At 38.9% G+C, this 18,306-nt stretch overlaps 1 protein-coding gene across 1 annotated transcript in view; it reads right to left on the bottom strand.

The window, feature by feature from the left end:
- LOC111768548 (X-linked retinitis pigmentosa GTPase regulator-interacting protein 1-like) overlaps positions 1–18,306 on the bottom strand; it is a 40,554-nt gene that overhangs the window by 2,006 nt on the left and 20,242 nt on the right. Inside the window, exons 3-7 of the mRNA XM_023621412.2 lie at positions 9,641–9,773; positions 6,237–6,511; positions 4,947–5,046; positions 4,315–4,446; positions 2,649–2,754 (exon numbers count right to left, since the gene is read on the bottom strand). Of these exons, the coding sequence (XP_023477180.2) occupies positions 2,649–2,754; positions 4,315–4,446; positions 4,947–5,046; positions 6,237–6,511; positions 9,641–9,773 (746 nt within the window). The remainder of the gene's footprint in view (positions 1–2,648; positions 2,755–4,314; positions 4,447–4,946; positions 5,047–6,236; positions 6,512–9,640; positions 9,774–18,306) is intronic.

Raw genomic sequence — 18,306 nt, 5'->3', positions numbered from 1 at the left:
TGCTGCTACTTTTCCACTGCCCTAGCTTGCCAGGTAGTCTGTGAACATAATAGATCACACATTTCTTTAAAAAGGATAAAAAGCCATTTATTCAAATTTGCATTGCACTCGATGCAAAATTTTATGCAAAAAATATACTTATTTTCAGATTAGGTGCTATCTCTTACTCAGCTGCCTCAGAAAGGTCTCTTTCCTTTCTAAATAGAAATAGAAAAAGCAATAACCAAACTAAGGACAGCTACTATTGGTTGAGCAGTTACTATGTGTTATATGTTACTATGTGTTTCATTATCTGTTACATTGCGATCATTATATTTACTTCATATATATTATCTCATTTAATCCACAGAAAATCTGAGGGGTATGTATTATTACCTAAACTTTAAAATGAGAAACCCAAAGCTCAAAGAGCTAAGTCACTTGCTCAGAATCACATAGCTAACAAGAGGTAGGGGCAGAACTTTACTTCAGCCTGTCTGACTCCAGAGTCTGTGCTATTCACCACCATATTGTACTGCTAAGGGACTAAGAGAATGCAGATTTATTTTAGTATATGTGAAGAAAGCATGACTAGAAAGCTAAATTACTAAAGAAAAGCAAATTGTAAAAAAATTGTGGGTGATTATCCTCCATTTTAGGTCATCTCTACCACAACCACTAACTTAGGTAAGAACATTTAATTTAGAATGGCTTTCTTCCTTTTTTCCTTTAACGTAATGGAGGAATAGATGAATTAAAAAAAAATCTAATCCCACAAACACAGTAATTTACCCATACAATTTTAAATTATCTTCCTTCCCATATTTCCACATGTTTTAAGTGCTACCAAATTAACTAAATCAAAAGAATGCAGGCATATGCATAGTTCTCTACACAACAGAGGTTTGAAGGTTGGCCTTGTAAAGATGCATGTAGTCCCTATCAGAACAGAAGTGCCACGGGCAGCGCTAACTGTGGCCAATCTCAATGAATGGCACCACCCTCTTTTTAATCATCCAGCTAGAGACCCAGGAGTTCTCTTTCATTGCTCCTTTTCCCTCACTCACTCCCCTTTGGTGATGAAGTCCATTCTTCTCCTGTGGCCAATCTCAATGAATGGCACCACCCTCTTTTTAATCATCCAGCTAGAGACCCAGGAGTTCTCTTTCATTGCTCCTTTTCCCTCACTCACTCCCCTTTGGTGATGAAGTCCATTCTTCTGCTTCCTGGGCCTCTCCAGTGCAGTCCTTCTGTGGCCTCTTTCCCTGCCTCAGTGGGACCCTCTCGTGTCTCCCTTGGACCCCTGCACTAGTCTTTTACCTGATTTCTTTGTCTCCAGTCTTGTACCAGCCAACCTACCATTCACTCTGCTGCCAGATGATCTTTCCTTGTAGTTTTGTAAATTTTGAGAAGTTGAAAGTTTCAGAAAAGTATAAAGACTATAATAACAGTTATGTATAATCTGACTACCCAGAATTAATAATCATTAGTGCTTTATAGTAGTTTTTCAAAAGTATTATTTCTCTATTAAAATTTATCTCAAAAATATTTCAGACATGGAAAAAGGCAAAGTGATCTCTTTAGGGAAAAAGATTGTGTTATCAACTTGCTTAAAACCTTCCTGCAGCTCTCCATTCTCTATAGGATAAAGTCTAAATTCCTGACAAGGCTCCATGACTTGCTCCCTGAGGTTTCTCACCTCTGTTCCTTGGCCCGTAGCTCTCCTCTCCTGGAAAGCCCTCCCGTCTCTTGCATATCATTAGCACCTGCTGATCTTGCAGTATCCCAGTATTATACTTCTTTGTGATTCCTTTTTGGATCCTGCATCCACCCTCTAGTGGAGCTGACTGCTCTCTTTTGTGTCCCCCACACCCTGTATGTGGATACTTGTTTACCTCTTGTTCTCTCACTCCCGTAAGATCCTTGAAGGCAGGAGCTGTCTTACTCATCTTTCTGATCCTTGTATCCCAGTGCTTTGCATGACTCCTGGTACTTAGTAAATAATTATTCAATAAAAGAATGATGCCCATCTATCACTTATCGATTTTCTATTCTCACCATTCAGGTATGAGTTTCTATTGTGTGGTAACGAGAAAAGAGTGTGAGCCTCGGTGCCAGAGAAACCTGGACTCAAAGCCTGCTCTGCCTCTTACTATTTTTACGACTTGAGCAAGTTACTTAGCTTCTTTGAGGCTCGGTGCCTTCATTCGTTAAATGTACTTACTTTGAGGGTTGTTCTCAGGCTTAAACAAGGTTTTGACTGTAAGTCCCTAAGACAGAGCCTAGCACATAGAGAGTGCTCAGTAAAGGCTGGTTTCCTTTCCTTTCCCTGTGACTGCTCTTGGCTTCCCAACTTAATTACATTCTGGCTGTGGCCCTTGGCTGGGCCCGTAACCCTGACACAATCAACCCCACTTAATTCCACTGTAGCAGGCAGAGATTGAGCCTTCTTCCTAAAAGAGAGATAATGGGAAGTACTGGGAAAAGAATGAACTCTGAGTTGCAAGGCTTGGATTTGAATAGCACCTATAAATTGTGTGACCTGAGACAAGTACCTCAGTTTCTCTCAGTTGTGGTCTCCCAAGTGTGAAATGGAGAAAATAATACTAATCTCTTAATTAGTTGGGTTTTTTTCCCCCAAAAAAGCACAGCTGATGATGGCAACTCACCTCTTGAACTTCTGTTAATTGTGTTTTTGTCACTACCAATAAGGTATTCCTTTCATGTAAGAGCTTCTTAAGTCGAATCAGCTCTATATTTTCCTTAATGGAAGCTCTGGAGAAAGAAGACAGTGAGGAAATATTCTGTCTTCAAAAGGACAGAGTTAAGCAACTTTTCCTCCTGACTCTGCACCAATTAAGAACATCTTCCTCTTGCCTCTTCCTTTCCGATCTCCCCCACAACACCAGAAGAAGGACATGTACGTAACCTCCAGTAAGTAATCTCCTTTCTCTCATTTCCCTTCACATCAGCTGAGATTTGATAGAGAGACCACCAAATTTAAACTCTGTGTTCTGAGAAAACATGATCGCTATTTTTAAAATTATGGTGCTCACAGTTTCCCTTAAACCTAGCAAAGTCCAGCTAGGTCTGAGACTGGTTTCCTTAGAGGAACCAGGGAGGTGTGGATATGGACGGGGGACACAAAGGAAGATCATTATTTCTACACCCAGGAGATCATGTTTTCCTTATCATTTGAAAAGTATTGGGGAGGATTTAGGCTCACTAGACTCAATCTCGGTGATTACCAGTCTTAGCTGCTTATTAGAAGCATCTGGAGAGATCTCTAAAGTTACACTACCTGAACTCCATGCCCAAATAATTGAAAGAGACTATCTGGGGTGGGCCGCAGGCATCTGTGGTTTTAAGTGCCTCCAGGTTGAAAACTTATGTCCACACAAAAACCTGCACATGTATGTTTACATCAGTTTCGTTCATAATTGCCAAAACTTGAAAGCTACCAAGATGTCCTTCAGTAGGTGAATGGATAAATAAACTCTGGTACATCCAGATAATGGAACATTATTCAGTGCTAAAAAGAGATGAGCTATCAAGCCATGAAAAGACATGGAGGAAACTTAAATGCATATTGCTAAGTGAAAGGATCCAATCTAAAAAGGGTACAGACTGTATGATTCCAACTATATAACATTCTGGAAAAAGGCAAAGTCATGGAGACAGTAAAAAGATCAGTGGTGTCAGGGGTAAGAGGGTAAGGGAGGGATGAATAGGCAGAGAACAGAGGATTTTCAGGGCAGTGAAACTATTGTGTGTGATACTAAAATGATGGATACACATCATTATGTATTGTCTAAACCCATAGAATGTACAACACAAACAGTGAACCCTAAGGTAAACTATGATCTTTGGATGATAATGATGTGTCAGTGTAGGTTCATCCACTGAAACAAATGTACCACTGTGGTGTGGGATGTTGATAGTGGAGAACGCTGTGTAGGGGGGGAAAGGGGAGTATATGGGAAATCTCTGTATTTTCTGTTCAATTTTGCTATGAACCTAAAACTGCTCTAAAAAATAAAGTCTATTTTTTAAAAAGTTCTCCAGGACTGATGTACAGTGAGGGCTAAAAATCCCTATCTAGTGATGAGGATGACATAGTTTTCCTTCCCTGAAGTGAAGGAACAAATCTTTTATGGTACATAAGCATCCTCTTGAGGTATACCCATTTCTTAACCTATGTGGGACTCCAGGTCTACTTCTCAGATTGAATTTAATCCCAAGCATTCTCTTTTCCTCTGAGATGGTGGAAAGGTGCAAATAAGAATCTCTTTTTCAGTTCATTATGGCTTGAGGCATGGAATGCCACACTCTTACCGAAGCTCTGTGGCCTTCTGAGCACACTCAAAAGAGCTTCTGTGTTCAAAATTTTCATCTTTGGACCACATTTTCTCAGGAGACTTAGGTGGTTCCTCCACTTGCATAGTATTGCTGGTCATAATGTGGGCACTGTTAGGCATGCATAGACCAATGAGTTTAGTTATAATTATGACTTTTCTGAAAAAAATTATACTGTTAGAAGTAGAAACATTAAACACAAAAGAAGAAATAGAAACTGCTGTTATAGGGGTCTAGAATTGGGCTCTCACATAAAAAGAAATTGAAGGAGTCAGTAATCTTGGTGTGTGTGGAGGATAATCTTACAAAATATGGCTTTCAAGTGTCAGAAATACAAATGAATTATGACCTAAGGGATGAAAATATAAAGGGAAAGAGAGGGAATACCTTCAATTAAGGAAAGGGCCTTTATTTTCCTTTCTTTGGAAGACACAGAGATGTTTATTTTCCATTTTTAAGCAATCAAGTTGGAATTTGACCTAGAGTTGACTTTCATCTTCTCTGATTATGCAAGAAAGACTCAAAATGCCAACATTCACTTGTTCCCTAAATGATGTATTTCTAATTAAATCTGAAAGAGTAAGAGCACAGGATAAATGAAAAGAACTCACAGTTCACAGGGTTCTCTGGATATTTCACCTCTGTTTTTCTCATGTGTCTCATGTTCCTTGAAAGTGGGAGGGGCTGTGTAGCTCAGTCTGCCCCTTGGCTCTGAAAGTTTAGACAGAAGATGCAGACTCTGGCAACAGATTTCTCCAGAACGCCAAGTGCTAGAACTGGAACACCAAGTGCTGGAAGTAGGGAGCCTTGAGACCTGGGGGGAATCCCTTTATGACCACTGATCCCAGAGGAGAGGTCTTAGTCTTTACTCTTGCATAGATATGCAACTACAGATTTAATAAGTCAGTGGGACTACAGACTCTCAAGTGTGAGTATAAATGCGAAGAAGAAAGGTGCAAGCTTGGCCAGGGCAGGGACTGTGTCTAACTCTAATGCATCTTTATCTCTGTATATATCTTTTCTATAATTGGTACTCAATAATGCTGAAGTTAAACCAAATTGAAATTTAGACATTTAATTTTTGTACTCAGCTATTTTTGCAAAGATTTGGTTGGCTCAGATAGGGAGCTTGAAAATATAGGACTGTGCTAAACAAAACCTAACACTGAAACCACAGGGTGAAGACACTCCATTCCCATGGACCTAAATCAGGGATAAGTAGGCAAAGTGAAGGAAATTTACACACAGTATTTTATTTAATTCAATGTTGGATTTCATAGCAGCCAGAGACTCTTAGCCACTTGGAATACAGGAAGAGAAGAAACTGCAACTCCTCACTTACAGCCTGACCTCTAGGCCTGGCCTTCAGGAATGGGCTTTTGGAATCTCTGGAAACACAGAACTGCATGCAAAGTTTTGTCTATGTGTACGTGAATTTTTCTTGGGAGGGGATCTAGCTTTGATCATGGTTTCAATGTAGTCCATTTCCCCTAAAAGGCTAAGAATCCCAGTTTTAGAGGCATGACCACTTAGTCCAAAGTCCCAGAGTCCCAGAGTCCCAGTAGAGGGACCTGTCTTAAGATCACTACCTCTCACACCTGAGGGAGACATCAATGTTATCTTGTATCTGTTTTCCAGACTCGGGGCAGAACTTAACCAGCAAAGTTCCGGTTTCAATTGTCTGATTCTCCCTCAACAATACTTCGAGGTAAACTAAGAATTGGACCTGCCATTCCACTCAGGAGAAAAATATTTTAAGGAGGTAGAAAGGAATGAGGACAAGAGAACAAAAGGACACAATGGGGTGGTGAGCAGAATAAAGCAGTGAGCAGAAAAATGCGGCTGGCAAATCTCTCCTTCCCAGTATTTTAGCTCTGTGGGGACTTTGCCCTGAACCTCACCCGTCTTGGGTTTCTCCGGCACCTGCGCACCGGCAGTGTGAAGCTGTCTGTGTCCCACAGGGACACGAGGCTGGGGGCGGCGGGGGACAGGGGGACCGACGCGCTGGAACTGCAGCTGCAGCCCGTGCGTTAGGGGACGCTGGTGCTTGTGGGGTCGCTGCCGCCACCCTGCGCTCCAACTCTGCCTTGCGGGCTCCGAGAGCTGCTCCACCGCCGCCACCTCTGCCCTGGGGTACCGGCCCGCAGCGGTCAACCGGAGCAAGGCTGTCCTCATCCTATGGGCGAAAACAGAGCTGGTGGCACGTGTTTCTCCTTCTATGACAGTTATTATGTCTACAGTTCATTTGGTGGAAAATAATCTGAATTGATCTCTGATAAAAATTTATCTACTGTGGTCCATTATTTACACTTTTAAAAAAATTTATTTTTTGTCCCCAATACACTGTAAACTCTTTCAGGACAGGGACATCGTGGTGTCTGTCCTTGTCCAATCTGTTGCAGTGATCACACTCATCTTAATAAAAAATGTTGGAGCACTCTCAATACATATTGTGTGTATATTTATTTCCAAATCATATACATTTACTTCTGTACTAATAAATTATAGTCATTATAAAACATAAATAAAAATACTATTTTTTTAAAGAGAAGATAATGAAATATAAGTAGAAATGTTAATACGTACTTCTCCCACCCCAATAGTCTGAACACCCCTGTATATGTGCCCGACTTTAAGGATTACTCCTCTACGGTCCCTCATATACACCGACCCTTACCTATAGCGGATAGTCAACTACTATGTGTTATCTTGACCTAAACTCATGCTTTTTACCATTACCATCAGATTCTGTGGTCCCACTGCCTGCTGGTTCTGACATTTACTGACTATGTAGCCTTGGGCATGCCATTAACCTTTGTACTCAGTTTCCTCTTCTACGAATAAAGATAAAAATAGTCCCTGCGTCATTAGACTGTTAAGAGGATTCAATAAGTTAATATATGTAAAGTACTTTGAACAGTGATGGTGCATTGTAAGCACTGGAGGAGTTAGCCATTGTTAGTATATATTACTATATCCAGATAAAGAAATCAAGACATAAAATAGCTAGGTAACTTGCCCAAAGTCAGAGGGGTGGAATCCAATTTAGCCACTTCATATCTATAATCTTAGGTACTTTTTGGTTATCCACAAAGAAGCAAGAATTTTTGCCCCATGCAACCTTCTGACTTTCACCAGATTCTGCAGTTCTCACGATATAAAAGAGTCCCCAGCTCTGAAGAGTGCTGGCATACAACGGCAGCCTGCAATCCTTTAGATTCTAAATGAAGCTCTGGACCCTCCCGGGGATTACCAATGAGATAGCAAAAAGCTGCTCTTGATATTGGGGAATTGGTCTGACACAGCTAGTCCTCGTGCTGTTTGAAGATGGCCTGGAGCTCATATTGTCCTGTTGGACATAATGTCATGGAATACCAACATCACACAAGGCCACTCCGAGACCACGATAGAATGATACAAAACAAAGCCACTGCACAATTTTGTCTAAGCACAGACAAAAACAAGGTGATCGTGCCACCCACAAAATACCAAACACCCTCCTTTCCTAGTTAATACGACTGATTGCTACTTCTTTATCAGTTACGACTTTAGTCTCACTCTAGTCTACCCTCCCAGGAAGCAAGATTCATTGAGACATGCAGACACAGAGTCGCCTCTGCTTTCGGACAGTACCAAATCTGGGCAAACTTCCGGTACCTTGGACCTTCCCTTAAATCACACAAAGGAAGCCCAAATCCTCTAACACTTTCTTTCTAACACATTCTTACCGCCATGCCTTTAGTTTACCACGGTGTGCATTTTCTCAAGGTGCAACAGTAACAAACCCAACTTGCTCAGCTACAGGTGTGTTCCTCATGGTCTTTGACTGGAAGGCACTGGCAGCAATATCTTCAAAATGTGTCCTAGAGATAAACCCTGGACTTTCCCATTCTCCCCATCTGTTTATCTACCCCATCTCAGATTCCTCTCCAGGTCTACATGCAAAAGATAACACTTTTGAAAGCCAATCCCTAAGGTCGCTGTATATAGTAAATTTTGGAGTTATGAGCTTTCAGCTCTGCCACTCACTCACTAGCTGCTACCTTGGGCAAGTTACTTAACCTCTTTGTGCTTGCTTTTCCTTTTTTTTTTTTTTTTTTTTTAAAGATTTTATTTTTTTTCCTTTTTCTCCCCAAAGCCCCCAGGTACATAGTTGCATATTCTTAGTTGTGGGTCCTTCTAGTTGTGGCATGTGGGACGCTGCCTCAGCATGGTTTGATGAGCAGTGCCATGTCCACGCCCAGGATTCGAACTGACGAAACACTGGGCCGCCTGCAGCGGAGTGCGCAAACTTAACCACTCGGCCACAGGGCCAGCCCCTTGCTTTTCCTTTTTTTAAAAAGACTTTATTTTTCCTTTTTCTCCCCAAAGCCCCCCAGTACATAGTTGTGTACTTTTAGTTGTGGGTCCTTCTAGTTGTGGCATGTGGGATGACCCCTCAGCATGATGAGCAGTGCCATCTCTGCACCCAGGATCCAAACCGGCGAAACCCTGGGCCGCCGAAGCAGAGCACGCGAACTTAACCACTCGGCCACGGGGCTGGCCCCATCATTTTCCTCTTAATAATACTTTTTTCATAGTATTAAGTGAGTTAATGGTATTTATATTAAGTTAGTTAATACATACAAGGCACTTATAACATGCCCACACATAGTAAATGATCAATACGATTTTTGGTTTTGTTTTGTAAATAAAAACCTTTCTCTTACTTGCCCCTGCAGCCTTTGTTCCTCTGAGATTTTGGCCATTCTCCCTGTCCCCATTCTCTCTTTGTGACCAAGGCAGACGCCTGCCCAATCTCTTGCTCTGTGGACTGAAACAGCTCTGATGGTGCTTTGTGGCCTATGGTCACAGTCTATTATGTGTTTGGCAAGAAAACAGAATAAAGCAATATTTCTTCAAAAATTATTTTTGGATTTAACCATCCTTGACATTTGAATTGTTTTTTCACGCAGACTTCTCAGGAAAACGTATTCTTTTTGGTTTAGTGTAGTATAGGCTTGGTGTAGATACAATTTTTTTTTTGAGGAAGATTAGCCATGAGCTAACATCTGCCACCAATCCTCCTCTTTCTGCTTTAGGAAGATTGGCCCTGAGCTAACATCAGTGCCCATCTTCCTCTACTTTATATGTGAGATGCCTGGGGATGTCTGCCACAGCATGACTTGATAAGTGGTGTGTAGGTCCACGTCCCGGATCCTGGCGGCGAACCCCAGGCCACGGAAGCGGAGCCCGGGAACTTAACCGCTCCGCCACTGGGCCAGCCCCTAGATACAACTTTTAAAGACTTAAGCACTCTAGGTACCTTTTGATCTCATCCTGTTGCTTCCAAGAAAGCTCCTTCACCAACAAGTGCTCTTCACGAAGACGAAACAAACTGTCCTCCAGTTCTTCCCGGCTCATCCTGCTCAAGGGTGGTTGAGTTTTCATATTCTTACCTAAAGTCCCGGGGGAGGGGAAATGGGGATTATTTTTACATGTAATTTTTTTAACCCATCAGGTCTCTCATCACGTCTTGTCCAGAGGAAATGAATCTATCTTGAGTCAAGTGTTTAAGAGGAAATTCAGGAAGTGTACGAAATGTGTACTTATGGACCTCTTTATCATTCCATTTGTCTCCTGGACATGGAATATCATTCCATATCATTCCAGCATATGACTCAATCTCCTGTCTAGAAAGTACATTCTCTTTATAAAAATATCAAATAGGGCTTTTAGTAGTCTTGATTTTTATTTTCAATCCAGTCTTCTATTTTTTCCCCTATTAGATAATTTTGGACTTGGACAAGGATTGTGCCCACATCTGTCTTCAAATCCCCAGAAAGGAAAAGGATAGAAACATTTCTGGATCACGAAGAGTTATCTCATTTGTTTTTGCGGTCTGAAGAAATTGTTCCCAAAGCTGCATCCTTGGAACAGAGCCTCTGCTTGATCTGAGAAGAGGAAACTATAGCACACTTTTGAGTGTCTTGGTGTTCACCAGCCCCGGGCCAGCTCTGATCTCATGGGAACCATCCTAAAACCCAGAGCTCAAAATACAGCTCCTTCCCTGGAAGAAAGAGAGCTCAGAACCTTAGTCTCAGAACCACCTCAGCCACCACTACTACCTCTCTAATCTATCCTTTGGAAATGATAAGTAAGTTTTTTTTTTTTTGAGGAAGATTAGCCCTGAGCTAACTGCTGCCAATCCTCCTCATTTTGCTGAGGAAGACTGGCCCTGAGCTAACATCTATGCCCATCTTCCTCTGTTGTATATGTGGGATGCCTGACACAGCATGGCATACCAAGCGGTGCCATGTCCGCACCCAGGATCTGAACCTGCCAACCCCAGGCCGCCGAAGCGGAACATGCGCACTTAACCGCTGCGCCACCAGGCCAGCCCCAACAAGTAAGTTTTTTAAGAAACAGCTTTATTGAAGTATAATCGACATGTAATACACTGACCATATTTAAAGTGTAAAATTTGATTAATTTTGACATATGTGTATACCTGTGAAACCATCACAACTAAGATAATAAGCATATCCATCACCACTGTTTCCTTGTACCTCTTTGTAATCCATTCCTCCCCACCTCATTCTAGCTCCAACTCCCACCTCTGTCCTAGACAACCACCGATATGCTTTATGTCACTATAGATTAGTTTCCATTTTCTAGAATTTTACATAGATTGAATCATACATGGTATACCTGGGTTTTTTGACCTGACTTCTTTCACTCAGAATAATTATTTTGAGATTCATCCATAGTGTTTTGTACATCAACAGTTCCTTTTGATTGCTGGTAATATTCTGTTGTATGGATATACCATAATTTATTTATCCATATACTGTTGATGGGCATTTGGACTGTTTCCAGTTTTTGGCTATTACAAATAGAGCTGCTATGAATATCTGTGTCTAAGTCTTTGTGTGGACACGTTTTCATTTCTCTGGGTAAATACATAGGAGTAAAATAGCTGGGTCATAAGATAGGTGTATGTTTAACTTTTTTAAAAAATTGCTAAACTGTTTTCCAAAGTGATTATACCATTTTATACCCAACGTCAGTGTATGAGTGTTCTAGTTTCTCTACAGCCTCACCAACACTTAGTCTTTTTAATTTTAGCCATCCTAGTGAAACCGGGGCCAACTTGCTTTAACTATATTCAGTTAGCTGTCTGTTTGCAAAAGTAGTTGCATGATGCATTACTGAAGCCCACTCTATTGATCTCTGATGCTGGGGTCATCATGGTAACAGGTGCTTAAGTTTTTCAGGAACTGAGTTGACTCCTTGTCCAGTTTAGGCCAGTTAAGACCACCGACTCATCAACTGGGTCTGTGCAGATGCCTGATAGGTGACCCTTTGACGTCAGGGGACCAAAAACTCCACCCTTGGATCTTGCTGACACTTCCAGTTTGTGAACATGTGTCCTACCAAGAGCCATGAAGCTTGACTACATTTGCACAGACCATCAATTACTTCACTTCTCCTTACCCCCATCACCTATTCCCATAGTTCAGAACATCCTGCCTCTCTATCCCACAAACATCTCTAATCCCCATTTTTGGAGAGGCGGGTTTGAGATTTATTCTCCTGTCTCCTCACTTGGCTGCCTTGTGAATAAACCATTTCTTTTCTGCGAACTCATTGTCTCAGTGATTGGCATTTCGTATAGTGGGCAAAATGAACCTGGTTCAGTAACACTAGAGGGTATGTAGTGGCTTTAATTGTATTGATCTGCAATTTCTCTAATGACTAATGATGTTGAATACCTTTTATGTGCTTATTTACTATCCATATATCTTCTTAAATAAAGTATGTGTTCAAATCTTTTGCTCATTTTTTTATTGTTAGATTTTAAAAATCTTTTCATTATTAAATTATGAGTTCTTTATATATTCTAAATATAAGTCTTTTGATGGACATATGTTTTGCATATGTTTTTCTCCCAGTTTGTGTCTTGCCTTGGTCCCTCTAGGCAAGAAGATTCCCTACTCTCTAATTTTGAAGGACCTTTTTGTGTCAGGATTAGGAATGAGAGAAGATGAAAATAGAGCAGGTAACATCACATATAATCATTGCAGCTTAAAATCATGCATATGAAGGAGAAATCTCGAGGTGAGGCAAGTCCATGGAACTCAGGGATTTGGCCAGTCTGATTCTATTCCTTCCTCCAGGGAATCATTAACCCTCTAGGCTCAGATTAAGTCAGCCATGTCTTGGATGTCTTCCTATGGGGCTAAGACTTTCCACACAATGATTTTCTATGAATAGTCTTATTTGATTAAATGATACTGAAAGGCTTTTTCTTCAGTTAATGATAGTTTTCCCAAAGAGAAAGTTCTATATTATCTAAAGGTGTTTGGATCCCTATCTATGCTTGATCAACTTGGTCTCAAGAAGAACAGCCTGACTCCAGAAATTCCTGATTCAGGCAAGTCATCCTCCTCCTCCTTTCTTCTAGTCACCACCCTCTCCCCTCCCCCAACACAGTCCCTGCATAAAAATGATTTCATCTTTCAAAACCAAGTAAAACTCCCAAGCCTTGGGCCAGGTGCTTGGCTTCCCTTCTAGAGACCTATTTTTCCCCACCTATCTCACAGGAATCAACGAGCTTTGGCCCAGCTAGGCCGGTTAGCTGTAATTGCTGCTAGGGTTTATTTATCCTCATGTGTTATAATATAACATCTTCTAATTATTTTGTCCCCAAAGGGAAAACAATAAGTAATGTCTCTTTCCTTTCTTCATTTATTTTCTTATGATTCTTTTAATAAGGTTTTATTTTGAAACAATTTCAAAATTACAGAAAGATTGTGAGAATAATATAAAGAACTCCCCTACCTCCTTCACTCAGATTTCACAACTGTTAACTTTTACTTCATTTGTTTTATCCTATTCTCTCTCTTTCTATATATGTTACATAATATATAATATTACATATATTCTCTCTATATTACCTCTTGGTGCCATTTAAAAGTAAAAAAAAAGTGAAAAATCACCAAATGGTGATTTCTAATTCAATTTTTCCTTCTATATTTATTAGAATACTAATTCTACTAATACTAATACTACATTCTACTATAAGGTACAGATTTCCGTTCACTCCATTTATTAATTCATCTGTTTATTTATATCTGTATGATCTCATAGATTCCTATTTTTATTAATGGGTTATAATCCATCAATATCATTATTCTTTTTAGTGCTCAAATTGTCCCAGATTTGGCCAGTGTCAGCCCTTCTAGCTGGTTCTGGTGTCCTTTTAAAATATCTCCATGATTTTTTGAGAAATTCTATGTTTTCTGGCACAATATGATGTTCTAGGCTCACCTTGTACTTTGCCTGCTTGAGCCTCTGGTTCCTTTTAGTGGACAATGGTATTTAAAAACCAAGATCTGGGTACTAGGTACTGGGATGTCATTCCTTCTATGTCCTCTCAGTTGATAGAGTCAGGAAGTGTATGTATGTATATGCAGGTGCACGTGAGGACACACACACCCCTATATCTATATTTATATGCTAGAAACCATGAGTTAATTTTGATACCTCCATTTAAAATCCAGATCCATATGGTTTGTTCTAACCTTCTCCCTTTCCATATTTGCATCTCTCCTTTCAGTGAGAAACTAGCTCCCACTATCCTCATAATGTGTCTACTTATATGCTGCATCCCTTTGAACGAAACTAGTCTCTCAACTATGTGGGCTATCTCCTTATCCATGGTACTGTTGAATCACACTGGCCTGTGCCAGCTGAGTTATCCCCCAACTGATTCATGTCTACCTGCAATGGTATGCTACCATCAGTCCTGGTAGTATACTTGCCAAGAGTTTTTTTACATTATTACATTGTGCTCTGTTTTTTACTTTCGTTCTTTTTTTAATTTTATAATGCCAACATTTTTAGTAACACAGCTTTATCTGATAAAACTGTACCACATACATGTTGATTATTTCCCTTTGGAATTGGTAAAATAAGAAAAAATATTGGGGGCTGGCCCACAGCCAAGTGGTTAAGTTCACCTGCTCCTCTATGGCGGCCCAGGGTTTCGCTGGTTCGGATCCTGGGCGTGGACATGGCACCACTCATCAAGCCATGTTGAGGTGGCGTCCCATGTGCCACAGCTAGAAGGACCCATAACTAAAATATACAACTATGTACTGGGGGGACTTGGGGAGAAAAAGCAGAAAGAAAAAAAAAGAAGAAAAAGGAAGATTGGCAACAGTTGTTAGCTCAGATGCCAATCTTTAAAAAATAAAATAAAATAAAGAAAAATATTGAAATTAATTTTTGAATATATGCTATAAAAATATTCCCTTAATGTAGTTTTATTTGTTCATGACATCAAAAGTTTTTCTTGTCGCAAAGCAAAGTTTCTAAGATAAATTTGAGATTGCTTAGAATGAAAAAAAACATACAATTTCCAAACCAATGAACTTACAAAATGATGCAGTTGACTTCTAGGTACACTTAGCTTAACAGGAAAGTATGGTCACTAGGAAGCAAATTTGTAACACACCATAAACCTTTATGAAAATCTTCACTTACAGCAACTACTTTACTTGGTTTACTTTTAGCTATTTCATAAATAACCAAAGGGAAAATAAAGTTTGCAGTGAAACCTAGAAAAGTTTGTTTTCCCACAAAGTAAATGTGTAAATCCTTCCCTTTGGCGCCTTCTTCCATACCTCCTTTACTCTGCTGAGGAGATATTGAGTTCTTTTGGATTTTTGGCTGTGTGGATGGCCTTCAAACTAACTAGACTCTCTAGATGATTAGTTCTTGCACAGGGTTATCCTGTCACTAGTTCTATGACTTTTCCAACTTTGAAAATTATCTCAGCCAGTTCATGTTTCATGTGCTTTGCTCATAGAACACTTAAAGCTTTGAGAACCGCAAAACCTCCAGTGGTGCACTGCTGAAGAACATCATGAACATACTACATTTTTCACTTCTTAAAATATTATGATATATTTAGCATCAGTAATTCAACAAACTCTAGACATTATGTGGCTTTGTTTACATTCCAGCTCAACTAGGTCCCACCATAGGTCCTCCTTTTTTTTTTTTCCTAACTAAACATGTTCTATTGTTAAATATTTTATACAAATGAAAACACAACAAACCAAAACTTATAGGATGCAGGTAAAGCAGGAATAACAGGGAAATTTATATCTGTAAATGCCTACATTAAAAGAAGAAAGATCTCAACTCAATTACCTAACTTTTGCCTTAAGGAATTAAGAAAAGAAGAGGAAACTAAATCCAAAGCAAGCAGAGGAAGGAAATAATAAAGACTAGAGCACAAATAAATGAAATAGAAAATAGAAAAACAATAGAGAAAATCAACAAAACCAAAGTAAGTTATTTGAAAGATCAACAAAATTGACAAAAGTTTAGCTAGATCAAACAAGAAAAAAGAGAGAAGACTAAAATGACTAAAATCAGGGCTGAATAAGGGGGTATCACTCCCAATCATAAAGAAATAAGAAGAATTATAAGGGAATACTACAAACAATTGTATGTCAACAAATTAGATAACCTAAGTGAAGTGGATAAATTCCTAGAAAGATACAAACTACTAAAACTGACTCAAGAGGAAATAGAAAATCTGAATAGACTCATAAAAAGAGATTAAATTCATAATAAAAAACTTCTCACAAAGAAAATTCCAAGCCCAGACGACTTCACTGATGAATTCTACAAATATTTAAAGGAGAATTAACATTAATCCTTCACAAACTCTTCCAAAAAAATAGAAGAGGGAACACTTCTCAACTTATTACATGAGGCCAAAACCCAAGAAATCACAAGAAAAGAAAAATAAAAATCCCTTATTACTATAGACACAAAATTCTCAACAAGATTATAGCAAACTGAATCCAGCAACATATAAAAAGGATTATAACCAAATGGAACTTATTCTAGGAATGCAAGCTTGGTTTAACATATGAACATAAATCAATGTAATATACCATATTAGTAGAATAAAGGACAAAAGTCATATGATCATACCAACAAATACAGAAAAACATTTGACAAATCCAACATCTTTTCATAATGAAAACACTCAACGAACTATTAATAGAAGGAAACTTCCTCAACCTGATAATGGTCATTAACAAAAAACTCCTAGCCAAAATCATGCTTAATAGTAAAAGACTGAAAGCTTTCCCCCTAAGATGAGGAAAAAGACAAGTATATCTACTTTGCCACTTCGATTCAACATTTTACTGGAGATTACATCCATGGAAATTTGGCATGAAAAAAGAAATAAAAGGCATCAAAATTAGAAAGGAAGAAGTAAAACTATCTCTATTCACAGGTGACATGATTTTGTATATAGAAAATCCTAAGGAACCCACTAAAAAAAAACCCCATTAGAACGAATAAATGAGTTCAGTAAGGTTTCAGGGTACAACATCAATATACAAGAATCAATCGTATTCCTATACACTCGCAATGAAGAATCTGATAATAAAATTAAGAAAATAATTCCGTTTACAATAGCTTCAAAAAGAATAAAATACATAGGAACAAATTTAGTAAAAAGTACAAAACTTGTACACTGAAAACTATAAAACATCACTGAAAGGAGTTAAGGAATATTTAAATAAATAGACATCCCATGTTCATGGATTTGAAGACTTAATGTTGATAAGATGGCAATACTTCCAAAATTCATGTACAGATTCAATGCAATCCCTAACAAAGTTTCCGGTGAGTTTTTTTTCTGCAGACATTGATAAGCTGATCCTAAGGTTCACACGGGAATACAAGGAACTCAGAATAGCTAAAATAAGCTTGAAAAGGAACAAAGTTGGAATACGCACACAGCCTGATTTCAAAACTTACTACAAAGCTATAATAATGAAGACAGTATTGTATTGGCATAGGATAGGCATATAGATCAATAGTATAGAATTGAGAGTCCAGAAATATACTATTACATTTAGGGTTAATTGATTTTCAACAAGTATGCCAAGAAAATTCAATGAGGAAAAAAATGTTTTTTTTTTTAATGAATGGTGCTGGGACAACTGCATAGACACATGCAAAAGAATGAAGTTGGATCCTTATCTCATGCCATATGAAAAATTAACTCAAAATAGATCATACACCTAAATGTAAGAGCTAAAACTATAAAGTTCTTAGAAGGAAACATAAAAGCAAACATTTGTGACTTTGAATTAGGCAATGTTAGATATGACGCTATGAAGTTAGACATGTTAGACATGAAAACAAAAGCACAAATGACAAAGGAAGAAGTAGATAAATTGGACTTCATCAAATCTAAAACTTTGATGCTTCAAAGGACACTATTAAGAAAATGGAAAGAAAACCCACAGAATGGGAAAAATACTCGCAAATCATATATACAAAAAGAGATTTGTATCCAAAATACACAAAGAACTCTTACAATCAACAATATAAAGGCAAGTAATCCAAATAAAAGTTGGGCAAAGGATCTGATATACAAATAACCAATAAATACATGAAAGATGTTCAACATGATTATTCATTACGGAAGTGCAAATCAAAACCACCAGGAAGGGGCCGGCCCCATGGCTGGGTGGTTAAGTTGGTGCACTCCACTTCAGCAGCCCAGGGTTTTGCCCAATGGGATCCTGGGCAGAGACCTAACACCACTCATCAAGCCATGCTGAGGTGGTGTCCCAGATAGCAGAAATAGAAGGACCTACAACTAGAATACACAACTATGTACTGGGGAGCTTTGGAGAGAAGAAAGGGGAAAAAAAAGATTGGCAATGGATGTTAGCTCAGGGAAAATCTCAGGGAAAAAAAACACAAAGAGAAAGAATAAATTAAAAAAGAAATCTACGAAATACCACTTTGATAACAGTAACAAGTATTGGCAAGGATATGAAGAAATTGGAACTCTCATACATTGCTGGTAGGAATGTAAAAGAATGCAATTGCTCTAGAAAATAGCCCGGCAGTTCCTCAAAATGTTAAACATAGAGTGAC

Source organism: Equus caballus, chromosome 1 (assembly GCF_041296265.1).
Source record: "Equus caballus isolate H_3958 breed thoroughbred chromosome 1, TB-T2T, whole genome shotgun sequence".
NCBI classification, from domain to species: domain Eukaryota; kingdom Metazoa; phylum Chordata; class Mammalia; order Perissodactyla; family Equidae; genus Equus; species Equus caballus.
Note: the sequence above shows the minus strand (reverse complement) of the source record. Positions and strands in the feature narration are given on the sequence as shown.